At 33.4% G+C, this 12,948-nt stretch overlaps 1 protein-coding gene and 1 long non-coding RNA gene across 2 annotated transcripts in view; one reads left to right on the forward strand and one right to left on the reverse strand.

Annotated features, from left to right (window-relative positions):
- The window catches only part of LOC129942531 (uncharacterized), a 145,441-nt gene extending 141,124 nt beyond the window's left edge, over positions 1-4,317 (reverse strand). The window contains exon 1 of the mRNA XM_056051514.1: positions 3,986-4,317. Coding sequence (XP_055907489.1) covers positions 3,986-4,121 — 136 coding nt within the window. The 5' untranslated portion in view covers positions 4,122-4,317. The remainder of the gene's footprint in view (positions 1-3,985) is intronic.
- Positions 4,318-4,498: 181 nt separating this feature from the next.
- On the forward strand, positions 4,499-12,070 carry LOC129942532 (uncharacterized). The gene is made up of 7 exons (XR_008781059.1): positions 4,499-4,604; positions 5,107-5,318; positions 5,375-5,742; positions 9,143-9,245; positions 9,520-11,153; positions 11,213-11,342; positions 11,406-12,070. It is a non-coding gene; the product is annotated as an uncharacterized LOC129942532 (long non-coding RNA).
- The last annotated feature ends 878 nt before the right edge of the window (positions 12,071-12,948 follow it).

Genomic DNA, 12,948 nt, shown 5'->3' on the forward strand with positions numbered 1-12,948 from the left:
AGAAATAAAATCTACAAAAAATAGTACGCAAATTTGGTAAAAATTGATACGAGTACATATAGACATACTTTTAAGCAAGACAAATCGACAGACGGGTTGGGACGTTATCAGTGTGGGTCGCATTCCAGCCTCTTTTTTAAGAATTTTTTTCGTGGCAAGTGGTTATTTTAACGTACATACAGACGTATTACACAATATTCAATCAAATAACGATTGTAATATTTTCTGTAAAATAAAATAAGTTTGAAGCCAATATTTTTAATTTTTGAAAAGCTATTTGAGTCGAAAATCAATTTTTACCAACTTTTGTTATTTTTTTTAAGGTTTTTAATTTTTTGTACAAAAACTGTCAATTCGATTTTTCTCCAAATTTTATCAGATTTCAAAAACATTATTCTTCGTTGCACAAAATTGTTTTGGAGATGAACTCATATTTTAGGCGTAAAATTTGGGAGGTGACAATTATTCTTTTCAGTTTTTTTGATTTATAAAAAAACCGTTAAATGGATTTTTTTTCCAAAAAACATACTTGGTTGATATCACGTTACAATATATTATATAAAATTTAATTCAAGTCTCTAGCGTTTTTGGTTCGTAAGATATTTAGGGTTAACCAACATTTTCACCTTTTTTTTCAAACTGCTATGGTAAAAAACCACCTACGCAATTTTCTTGAGAGCCCTTTCTGCATCTTTCTGCCTTATTATCTGTATAACAAAATTTATTTGAAGTCGATATCTCTTCTGGTTCTTGAGCTATGGACGACGAAAAAAAACGTCGCGAAAGTACGGACGTACGGACGTACAAACGTACGTACACACGCACGCACAGACATCTTTCTAAAAATCTTTTATTTCGACTCTAGGGACTTTGAAACGTCGAGAAATGTCAAAATTTTCAATTTGACAAATCGGACCCATTACAATAACTTCCTATGGGAAGTTAAAAAAACAAAAACAAATTCATCAACCTTCATAATATAAGCTCTTTATGTGAAAACATATACAAGAATAGACTCAAATAGAATGAAGGAAATTGTGTAGACTTTTTGGGTCGAAAATTAATTATCTCCCTTATTTTGCTGCCTGCTTATGGGAATGGAAATAATATTTTTCTCTCGGTCCCGCTGAGTTTCTCCACTTTCGATACTAACGCCACGCCAACGACTCGGTATCTGGTAGGCCTAAAAGTTTCTGCTCATGAGAGTACTATGGTTTCATATACAAAGATCACGCGGTTTTTTTGACAAATGGCATTTATGCCTTAAAGGCAAGCTTATTTAACAGGTATATTTTAAAATCTTATATAAGTACTTTATTAAACAGCCTCTTAGCATATAGAAGCAAGTTCGTGCGACCCAGTGGTGCATTTTTTTTTTTAATTCTGTTGTTTTTCTTCGCGGACTGTGGTTTGAAGATTAGTTCTATTTTGATTGTTTTTTGTTTTGTATTGGATGAATTTTATGAAATTTGTAGTTGTTTTTAATAGTGGTGTAGGTAGGTATTTCTATTTTTTTACACACAACACTGCACAATGCACACATAATTTTGTTTGTGGATTAAGGCGTCGCGGAATTATTTATTCAAATTAAATAAGTGCTTTGGTTTTTTTTTATATTTGGCTATGAATAATAAATGTAAGGTTGTTTTTCCAAAATAGCATAGACAAACAATCAATGAAACAAAACAAAATACAGTTTAGGGAGACGATTCTTGCAAGACAAGCGTTGCGTGTTCGATGCCAATCGGCACTGATTTATTTTTGTTTAAAAAAATGATTGTTTGCGTTCCTACAACAAATCTGTTTCTAAAATCGGGGTTTTTCTAAATAAAATATGCAGTGTGAAGATGTACATATATTCTTATTCGCTGGGTATTATCATTAAAATTTAACTTTATTCACATATTTTTTCATCCCCCTGAACCTATTCTTCCACCACAAAACTTTATCTCGTTACTAGAACCAACATGGGGCGGTAATAGCTAAGAAAATTGTGTTTGGATTTATTCAAATTAAATTGCCTTGCAACAATCTTTTTTCCATATATTTGCACTACCCTTAACTTCTAGATACCCAGTTTACTTACATTACATTATAATTCATTAATTAACGTTACGGCCCGTAGCATGGGTACATTTGTTCATATATTATTAAAATTTTGAGCTCTAACCGCCAAATTATCGTAAGCGACACATTTTTTTTTAACTTGAGTACGAGAAGAGTTAATTTGTTTGTATACAGTTTAAAAAAACAAACTAAATAAACATATAGGTAGGTATTTACATCTTAATCAATATCTAGCAGCAGTAAAACTTAAAAATTGGTACTCATCATGGTAACATTCAATTTGCTTTTATAGCAACTATTGGGATGAGAAGTTCGGTCCGTGGAAATGCGTCTTGGCTTTGGAAGAGCAGTGTCATACTGTTTCATTTCACGGTCATCTAAAAATCCACATTTCTGTAGAATAAGTGGACTGTTTTTTACAAAAGATACCGATTTAAGAGTTTTAAAATATATATATAAATGTTACACTTGGTAGGAAAAAGTAAAAAAGGAATTTTTATTCCAGTCGTTAAAATTAGTACCTATAATTGATACTCGTATACACTAGTAAGATGATTTATTGTGTTTTGGATTATAAATCAAAGATGGCCATTCGGAGGGGGCCTATATTGTTTTATTTCGTATAAATGACTCAATAGTGCTGTGAACTAAATCCACAGGCATCATTGTGTGTATAATTTTAATGTTTGATATGAAATGTGAATTTTTCATTAAATGCATTAACATGGATCGCTTACTTCTGTTGTAATTTTTTTCCGAGCAGCTACACAACATAAAACATCTGAAACACTAAAGTCAAGTTTTTGAATATTATAAATGAAATTTCGTTCCACGGTTTTCCATCGCTTTTCCACACCAAAAAAAAGACAATAATCTTTCCTGGTTCTATTTTCGTTAACACTCTCGTTGTAGTACGAGTATTTTCGCGAATAGTACATTAGATTAACATTTTTAACATGACGGGTATTTAAAACAGTCTGTAGAAGATACGACTAGATTTAATTTACTTTTTTCCTGATCCGCTTTGCTTTCTTATCTCTCATATGGTTTGAATATTCATCTGTTTGCTTAAAAATTGTGTGTTCTTCTTTCTTAACATTCTAATGTCTCTTATAAAATGAACATTTTGATAACATAATATTTATTTTTGAACTTTGAACTAAATATTTTTTGCGGTAATATCGACGAATCCATATTTTATACAAATTTGAAACGTTTGAAAATTGTTGTGGTATAATTTGTTGCCTATATTTCGGCAGTAATGGGACGGTATTCTTAGGTGTCTTGTTATGGGGAACAAGTTTTTCAGCACTTTTTAAGAACAAGTTTTGACAGTGCATATCTTAGAATCATTTGAAAAAAACTTGAATGTTGTTACGATCATTTTCATTAAATTTATTTTTACAATTGCTATTTTTGCATTACCGTGGCCTATGTAAACGCTAACAAAAAACCAACATAAATTTTGGCTTTCATTTGTATGAATTATTGTATGGCAATATAATTCTATATGATTTGTGGTATTTGACTGAAAAAACATATTAATGAATTTTCAATAATTAATTATAAAAGCGAGTTATTGAAAAACCAATGATTTAGATCGAAGCGCAACAGGATAAACTGACAATGTCGCTTACGATAAAACATCGGTTAGGTCTCGATGTACCTTTCTTCCTTTTTAAAATCTATAGTATATTATAGTATTATCAAGGACAATATCGTCGTAGTAACTAGATGCCGGTCGCGTAGATGATAGTACCACATGTTTTATATGTTTTATACTTATAAATAGAACTAAAAAAGTGTCAAAAAATCAAATACCAAGCAATTACACGACTATTTTATTATTATGTTTGTAGTATGTATTTTAACCCTATATTCTACAATAAACAAAATACAAGTGTATTTATCCACTTACTATCAACATTTTCAATATCTGGATTTTGTGAGAGAAAGCTCCTCTTTTCGACATAGCAACGGAAAGCTGTTCCCAAGTCCATGAAAGCAATAAAAGCAATCCATCCTCTAAATGCATATAAAACTCTTCCGTGCATAGTTATTAAGTTGCAGTATTGATTTTTTTTTCTTCAAATTTGTTCGTACGAATTAATAAAACTAAGCATATAGTGGAAAATATTTATTATTCACTATTGCGTTCTCAGTTTAAATACTCGCAATTAAATAAACACCATTATTTCGTTTTACTTGTAAATTATTAAATAAAAATATTATCTAATGAAACATTCTTCTACTCTTATGATTGAAAGAACCGATATACAAGAACTATTTTCATTTTGTAAACAATTAAACTGACGAAATATTTTTGAAGCATGCGCTCTTGTCAGTGGGACACAAAACACAAATTCTGCACACAAGGTTACATTTAGATCTATATTTGTAAATTCTGCTTAATATGTTTTAAATGATGTCCATATAGTTTATATTCCTGGGATTCTAAATCAGACCTTGAATATTTTTGATATAATTGTTTATAATTATCTAGAACTAGTACCTTTGTAGACTTTCATCCTACTCAGGTGGGTAAGAAGTTCACAACGCATTATCCGTGTTGTTCTTTTTTCTTAAAAAGTCGTAAATATGTATGTAGTACAGTAGAAATATACAGTCCAATACAATTTAATAAACTCATGTATATTTTTTTTAAATTACTGTTTTTTTTGTATCTATTTGACTTGTTAATATGAAATTTTTTACTGCAGCTTCAATGAGAAACAGATTATTTTTGTAAAGAAAACTACCTACCATATATATTTTCTATAACTTACAAAATTATCTCAATACTTTGTGAAACAGTTTTGTAATACGGTGCTGTTATTCTGCAGTTCACAAATACCAAATTGGTCGTTCCATTATATGATAAAACCCCATACAATATCGCCTTCTTCACGGCTGTAGCGATGATGCAAAAACATTTTTCGTTTCTTAAATCATGATACTAATAAGTGTATCCATCGGGACCACCGAGGTTCCAACATACATTTTCTCCAATAGTTTGAGTGATTGTGTTTTTTTCTTTAGTTTTAAGAACTCTACGGGCCCTACTCTGTACTGCGTTTTGAGAACAAATATTTTCTAGTACTTACGAAATGACAAATCCGCATTCGGAATGTTATCAGCGTTCGAAAACGGTAATTATGTTTTTATACCAAGAGATAACGGATTGCAATTCGAAGGTCGTTTTTAAAGCACTCAAAAGAAAGTTGTGTTAATTTGTGTGCAATAAATAAAATGTAAGTAAGGAAATAATTATTTTATTCAAAATTTAAGCAAATAAATTTCATTACAGGGAATCATCAGCGAAAAATGTGCATACAGAGCCAAAGAAATTTAAAATTATAGTGGAATTCATGTGTGCTCATCCCGTCTTACGAGTACGAATTCATAAATGAATCGAATATATGATTCGAAGATTCATATAATTATATCTATCTTTCAACACAAAGTATCCAGCATACTGATATCCATTATCTTGAAATGGAAGTACAGGATTATATATTTTGCGGTTTCAAAAGTAAACTTAAATAAAACATATAAAATATTTTTTTTCATGATATTTCCTTTTTATTATAAAATTTTAACGTTGACATTATGTGTAAAACACTACATCATTTAAATGACAACCACGAGAATTGTTGGAAGCATCAATCGTTTGAGGTAATTTTCGACCACTTTTTGACACTAAATGATTCCTCCTATTTAGTGTCAAAAAGTGGTCAGCCGTAACATGACGAATGTTAGATTTTAAGTGCTGTTGCGAAGCAAGAGGAGGTAAGGAGGGGGTAGGAAAAAGAGATAGGAAGATTTGGAAAAGGTTCGGTAGGATTGTTGAGCTCTTTTTATTTTGCCGGCGTTTTTGTCGAAAGTTTTATTATTCACATATTATATTAATCATTTATTTTAAAGTTTAATTAGACCAACATTTACAAGAATAATAAACAAAAGATTTTTAACCACAATTATCACAATAAATCACGGAAAAGAAAGAACAAAAAAAATGGTAACAAAAAACCACGGTCGGTAGTTCCGTAGAGATACAAACTGTGGGTACTGTTCTTTTCAGTACGTCACAAGCAACAATTTAGAAAAAAAATATTGAAATAAACAACAAAAAAAACAATTTCCACGCCTTAAATAATTAAATTGAAATATACAAAAAAAGATAAATATAAGAAAGCCCCATTCTTCCACAGTTCCACAGCCTAGTTTATGTATCAATTACAACTATAATTGGTGCATATGCTAATCTGTGTTTCAGCAGATTATTTGAATTGATTTACTATTTTGCATCACAGAGTCGAATCGGTTTTCGCCACTGCTAAGGCATAAAACTAGCAGTGAAGGGTATTGATAATTATTCTATGTTTCAATTCAGTGAATTTTATTTCTCATCTCTCTCTGTATTGGTTTTATACTTTTTTTTATTTGCAATGACTGGACAGTTCAGAGTAGATTATTGAAATATTCGTGGGCTAAGGGCAAATGCCGTCCTATTTCATACAGGCCATGGCCACGCCATATACATTAGGAATGATGTTGCTGCTGAATTTCTTATTCATGGGTATAGCCTGGTGCCTTTATTCTTTTCCCACCATGGCCACGCCATATACATTAGGAATGATGTTGCTTATCAGTTGCTATTCACCACAATAATCTGGTCCTTGCACCAATTCCTTTTTTAATTATAAGTCGTTTAAATTCTCCGTAAATAGTAAATTATTCACTACTGCTTCCTTTATCGAAAAACAAATTAAGACAGAGTATGAACTTCTAGTGAAGTTGATATACTTTGTCTGATTCCATCAGAAGAATTGTTTCGTCCTATCCTCCCACTAAAATCATTGTTACGCGCGATTTCAATGTACACAATTCTTCATTCAGGCTAGACAACACCCGATGGAGTGTGTGCAGAAATCTTCGCTGATTTGAACCACTTAACTCAGCTGGTCAACAAGCCCACCCGGATATCGGACGTTGAAGGTCGAGCAGAAAACACTCTTGAATTGTTTCTTACCTCTGACCCTGATAAGTACACTGTTAGTGTTCTATCTCCTCTAGGCACATCTGATCATTGTGTTATATCAGAAAATTTCTCGTTTCAAAAGTGTTCAGTTAAGGAAAGAGCTCCTAGGAGAACCTTTTGGCAATACGAGAAAGCCAACTGGGACGGTCTCAATAATAACTCCAGGATCTTTAACTGCTCACTATGCTTAATCAATAATGATGTTGATGCCAGCGCTGATGTGATCACAAGTCCTGGGAATTAGAACTCTTATACTGAACAGAGTCAAGAGGCAATTAGGGCCAAAGAGGTAAGTTTCCGCCGTTAAGAGGTTATTAGGGCCAAAGAGGGAAGTTTCCGTTGCTTTGAAGCCAATCGTACTGAGGAAAGCCGAAAAAAGTTGAAAGAAGCCAGTAAGGCCTGCAACGGAATTTTTGAACCACAAAAATAACGACAAAAAATACTCCAATGTCCCAAAGGTAGTACAAGTTTTGGGTCATTTGTAAAAAACATTAGGAATTCTTCACCTTCATCGGTTCCTACGCTCGTTGTCAATGACACTCCTTATGTTAGCTCTTAAGAGAAAGGTAATCTCTTTGCTAGGCAGTGGGCCGCCAATTCTACGGTGCCAGTGAGTGTCATGACTCCGCATGTACTTGAGCGAGTAAGTGATTTTATGGGACCAACCTTTTTTCGCACTCGTACTGTTGCAAGAGTCCTAAGAGATCTAAACACACAGCTATTTTCCCAGCTATTGTTCATCTGTTCTCCTCCTCAGGTCTCGTTCCGAGAGGATAGAAAACTGCATTTGTCCTGCCCAATTCCAAGGTAATGAAAGCGCTGATTAATTATAAGCGCAAGAAATATTTTGAAGATCGAAAGCTTCTTAATGACCGTCAGTACGGCTTTCGAAGCAAAAGGTCCACTGGTGATGTCATGGTTCACCTCGACAAACAGTAAAGCAAATCTTAACATCCCTTTGGAGAAAGTGTTTGGCATCAGGTTATCTTATCGAAAATGCGTGCTTTCGGTTTGCATGAATCCCTGCTTCATTGGATTAGTAATTACCTTTCGGATCGTTCAATACAAGTAGAATTGGATGGATTCAAGTCTGAAAACCATAAAATAAATGGTGTTGCGCACCAGTGCTCTGTTCTATCTCCAACATTCTTTCTCATTTTTATTAATTATCTCCTGTTTCCAACATCTAATCCAATACATCCTTTCGCTGACGATAGTACTCTTAGCTTTTTATGTTCGTTATCAGTCTCACATCCCCCTTCTTCGGATGTGGAACTGCAATGGCAAAATATGATAAGCTCATTAAATTCCGAACTAAACAGCATTGTTCAATTTGGATTAAAAACGCGTGTGGAATTTATTTCGAAAACGAAATGCTGTCTTGTATTGTTAAAGTGAAATACATCCCCATTGCCATTATCCATACAAAAGCGCTTGCATCAATGAGACTTAACACCTCGATATTCTCAGTATGTGTATCACCAACCACCTCTTGTTGAATGATTACATACGCGATGTCGCCAAAAATGCTACAAGGCGATGCAAGACAAATTTTACCCCTTCTGATCTGGCTGTTTTCTACAAGACTAACATACGTCCAAAGCTTGAGTATAACTCCCATCTCTGGGCTGGTGCTCCTGCAGCTCATTTAAGCCTCTTGGATAGTATCGAACGTAGAGCATTTAAATTGATAGATGATACTATCATCATAAGTTCATTTACTTCGCTTAAACATCGTCATAAGGTCTCTTGTCTTACCCTTTTTTACCGTTATTTTAACGGGTTATGCTCTAGTGAAATAGCCAGTTGCATTCGTCTCCTTAAACAGTTCAACTGTAATACTCGCGCTTCTTGGATTTCTCATCAGTATATCCTCGATCAACAACTTCTTCGTACTGTCAAATACAGAGATTCATTCTTTAGCCGTACTACACGCATGTGAAATGCCTTACCACTGTTTGTTTTTCCTATTCATTGCAATATTCAGGAATTCAAACCAATGTACACCTTTTAAACCCTCTCTCCTTTTCCTAGTGCTCACACTGCGCCTCTTCATAATAAGGGTAGTAATATCCCCTTGAATGTGTGCTTATTATACAAACAAAATAGGACAAACACAACACAAAGGATCCACCGGGTAAGTATAGTTATATTTATAAACATAATATATAGATGATTTAACGTATCTATTATTGATCTTTATTTACACTATTTTGATTTAGAAATCCCTTTCTTTCTTTTAAATTCCTTTCTTTTGTTCTTCAAATTTTAAAGTCCTTTTTTTTCTTCAATTTTTTTATTTTTAAATTTAATTTTTTTTCCATTCTCAACTTTTTTAAAGTATTTCTTTTTTTTCTTTCAATTTTTTTTTATTATTTTTTATAATTTCCTTTTATTCCAATTTTTTCTAGCGGCGCGGCGGCGGGCGCGCGTGGCCCCGCCCACCGATTTTTTTCTTTTATCCAAAAGAAATCAACGTTAAGACAAAAATTAAAAGAAATCGTTGGAGGAGGAATGTCAGTTTGAATTTTATAGTTCGCACTTAATTTCGACAGCTCAACTGTGTGGTAACCGGGTAAATGTGTGTGACCTGAAATTACTATCATACCAACACAGACAAAAAAAGTATTCGGATGATGTATTGCATCTTTAACAGGAACACATCATCCGATGCACCTATCCACACAGTGTATAGTCCCTGGCCATATTATTAGACGTACTTTAGATTTTATGCAAAATCTTAATTTTCAGTTATTTTTAACTGGTTTTTGAATATTGTAATGCAATTAAATTATTTTGTAAGTAGAATATAAACTACTTTCCAGAAATAAAGCAACATATTTAAAGATTTTTTTTTAATTAAATTATTTGCAGTTTTTGTTGTTATTTTTTTTTAATTTTTTTCAATATTTTGTTAAACCTCTTTTTCTTTGATAAGAGCCTCAATTCTGCGCGGCATACTGTCAATGCATGGTTTGACTGTTTCCTGCATTTTTGTGTGGTGATTCCTTACGTGAATTACTCTTTCAATAAGTGACCGCATCTTTAACTACTTACCTCTTCATCAGCTCCCACACGTTTTCAATTGGGTTCATATCAGAGGTGTTTCCCAGCCAGTCTAACAGAGTGATTTTTTTCCCTCAAATAAGTTTTTATCGACCGCTCTGTGTGGCATGGAGCCCAATCTTGCATAAAAATGTAATTATACATTAATTCTTGAACGTTACAAATATTGCGAATAATCTTATAATTATAAAAAGTCTGCAGCGCGTCTAATAATATTACCAGGGACTGTAAACCTCAACCAACATTATCACACTCAAATAGTGGGAGACCACGTAGGTATTAGTACATTTCAAACAGAATAGGGGAATCAGTGTCTCAAGAACCAAGAGTGCGTTCCAAAACTGCGAGTTGACTAAATGAAGAACAAAACAACCCGAGACGAGAACACTACAAAAATCCATACACATAATTACAAAACCTATAAATAAAAATCACTAATCACAGCAATGACATTTATTAACAATCAGTCATGAAACTAAACACGGACATAAAACAAAGTTTCATTCACATGCAACTTAACCCTTTAACCAACTTAAAGCCTAGTACATACTTGTGAACCATCTCGTGAACCCATACAAATTTCAGTTTTTGGTTCACCCGTGAACTTGCTCGTGAAGCTGAGTGGAGAACAAAGTGGAGAGTTTTCGTTCACGGGCAATTCACGTGCAAAATGTACGGGAACTGTTGGTGAAGCTGAAGTCAAATGTTCACAACGTGTACTCACAAGTGTGTACCAGTGAGCAATGTCAAAAGTTCACTTTCTCCACTGGCGAACGTTCACTTCACGAGGAAGTATGTACTAGGCTTAAAGGACAGTACACAAAACCCAGGTCTCCTCCGGAACGCACTCATTGCTTTCCCATGAAATTTCTCTCCACTAAGGTATGGAGAATTTCCATGTAGACCAACAACGAGGCCATTGACAGCTACGTAACTCAGTATTACAATTACAAAACATAAACAACACAACAACATTTGGGTAAATATGAAATATGGTTATAAATATTATTTTGTTTTATTCTTTTCTTTCATATTTAGGCGTGAACAACAAAATTTGTTGTTTATTGAGATATACTGTCAATAAATAGTTAAAACAAAACTTCTGGATGCCTTGGAAATAGATAAGGATGACGACAATATACGGGGAGTACAAGTGATGCTGAGAGGGGTGAGTTTTTGAAAATTGCAATTTGTTTTCTTTGAAATTATTTGTTTGTTTTTTCTTTTCTAGATTACTTGAGTGTGTGTAAGAACCCACGACTTAAGCAGGGCAAAATATTATCCTTCTACAATTCAGTAAAAGTACCTATTTCATACGTTGCAACGCAACATGCAAATATATGACCAAACAAAGAAATACCTAATATCCGCAAAAATGCATTTGCCGACGTACAAATATCAAAAATTCTCCGCAATCATAAAAAGCGTCAAAAGTATGAGATCATAAAGATGTCATCAGAAACACATAATTGTTTTTAAAAACCAACAATCAAACTGTGGTAGTTAAGTCACGTAAAAGTCTACGATGTTGCTCGTCGTTGGGGTCCGCCCACTATGCGATGCTCTTTTTTTGTGCATTTACCTATGCACATCTAATGGTCAAGCATGATGTTGGTGGACGAGGATGAAGGTGAGGTACAGGGGGAAGCATTTAATTTGCATAATGACGAAGATGATCCTTAATCCCAACGAGGGTCAATAGACACATGGATGACCAACGGAAAGAACAGCTTTCCTGGGCGAAACCGAGGTTTCATGAAGACGATGACGATGCTGTGTGGCGTATAATAAATTTGAAAGTCATGTAGGAAAGTTAAATAACAATAAAATTTAAACTACATTTTAAACCCTTCGAACGAAAAACCAAGTTTTTTATTTTTTGCAACTAATCGAATATTCAGCACCTAGTAGTTGTAAAGTGCAATCGTTGTTGGTTTTCTTTTTTTGGTATTAGAGATTTTTGTTCTGCCTATATTAAGATCCTTCCGCAAACCAAGAATTTTTTTTTCTTTTTCGCGACAAGTTGACATCGGAGACTAATATATTTGTTTGCTTTTTTTATGCTAGTGTCCTTGCGACTCACATTGGTCCTTCGAGCCGGATTTCAAGGATCTTAAAAAGGGATCGGTGCAAAAACCTTATTTAAAAATAACAAAATGAAAAAAATAAAAAAAAAAACATTGCTAAAGAAAAGAGGTTGCTGTGCGTCGATCGTTTCAAATCAAACTATAAAGACAATCACGTTGTGCGTGTATCGTGTAAAACCTGGTCGATTCATACGTATGTACCTACTTCCTGTGAGGATCTGTATGTAAAGAAGCTGTATCAACGAGGGAGCAACGCTTAAATATAGGTGTGTGGCACTGTTATAATAATTCAATTATTGAGTTTTCAGTGAACCTTTGTTGGGGAAGGTTGCCCCTGTGTTGTGCGTCTAAATTCTGTCTGTGATAGTTCTTTTTTATTTTTGTTTATTGTCCGTAATCGTGTCGTGAGTAGTTTATTTTTTTATTGTATCGTCAACTCATTTACAATTACAATTACAATTATACTACAAAAACACAAACAGTTCAATAAATAAACAAAACTAACAATAATTATCATAACAAAAAAAATCACACATTAATATTACAAGTGGTCCCAAAAAAAAAAACAACAAAAAAAAAACAATAGTGTATCCCCAAATAAAAGAACAAAGAAATCACTCCACTCAAAAAACAACAAAAACACACCAAACACTTAGCACAGCACTGCACAGTGAGTACCATCCCATT

This window comes from Eupeodes corollae, chromosome 1 (genome assembly GCF_945859685.1).
Source record: "Eupeodes corollae chromosome 1, idEupCoro1.1, whole genome shotgun sequence".
Classification (NCBI taxonomy): domain Eukaryota; kingdom Metazoa; phylum Arthropoda; class Insecta; order Diptera; family Syrphidae; genus Eupeodes; species Eupeodes corollae.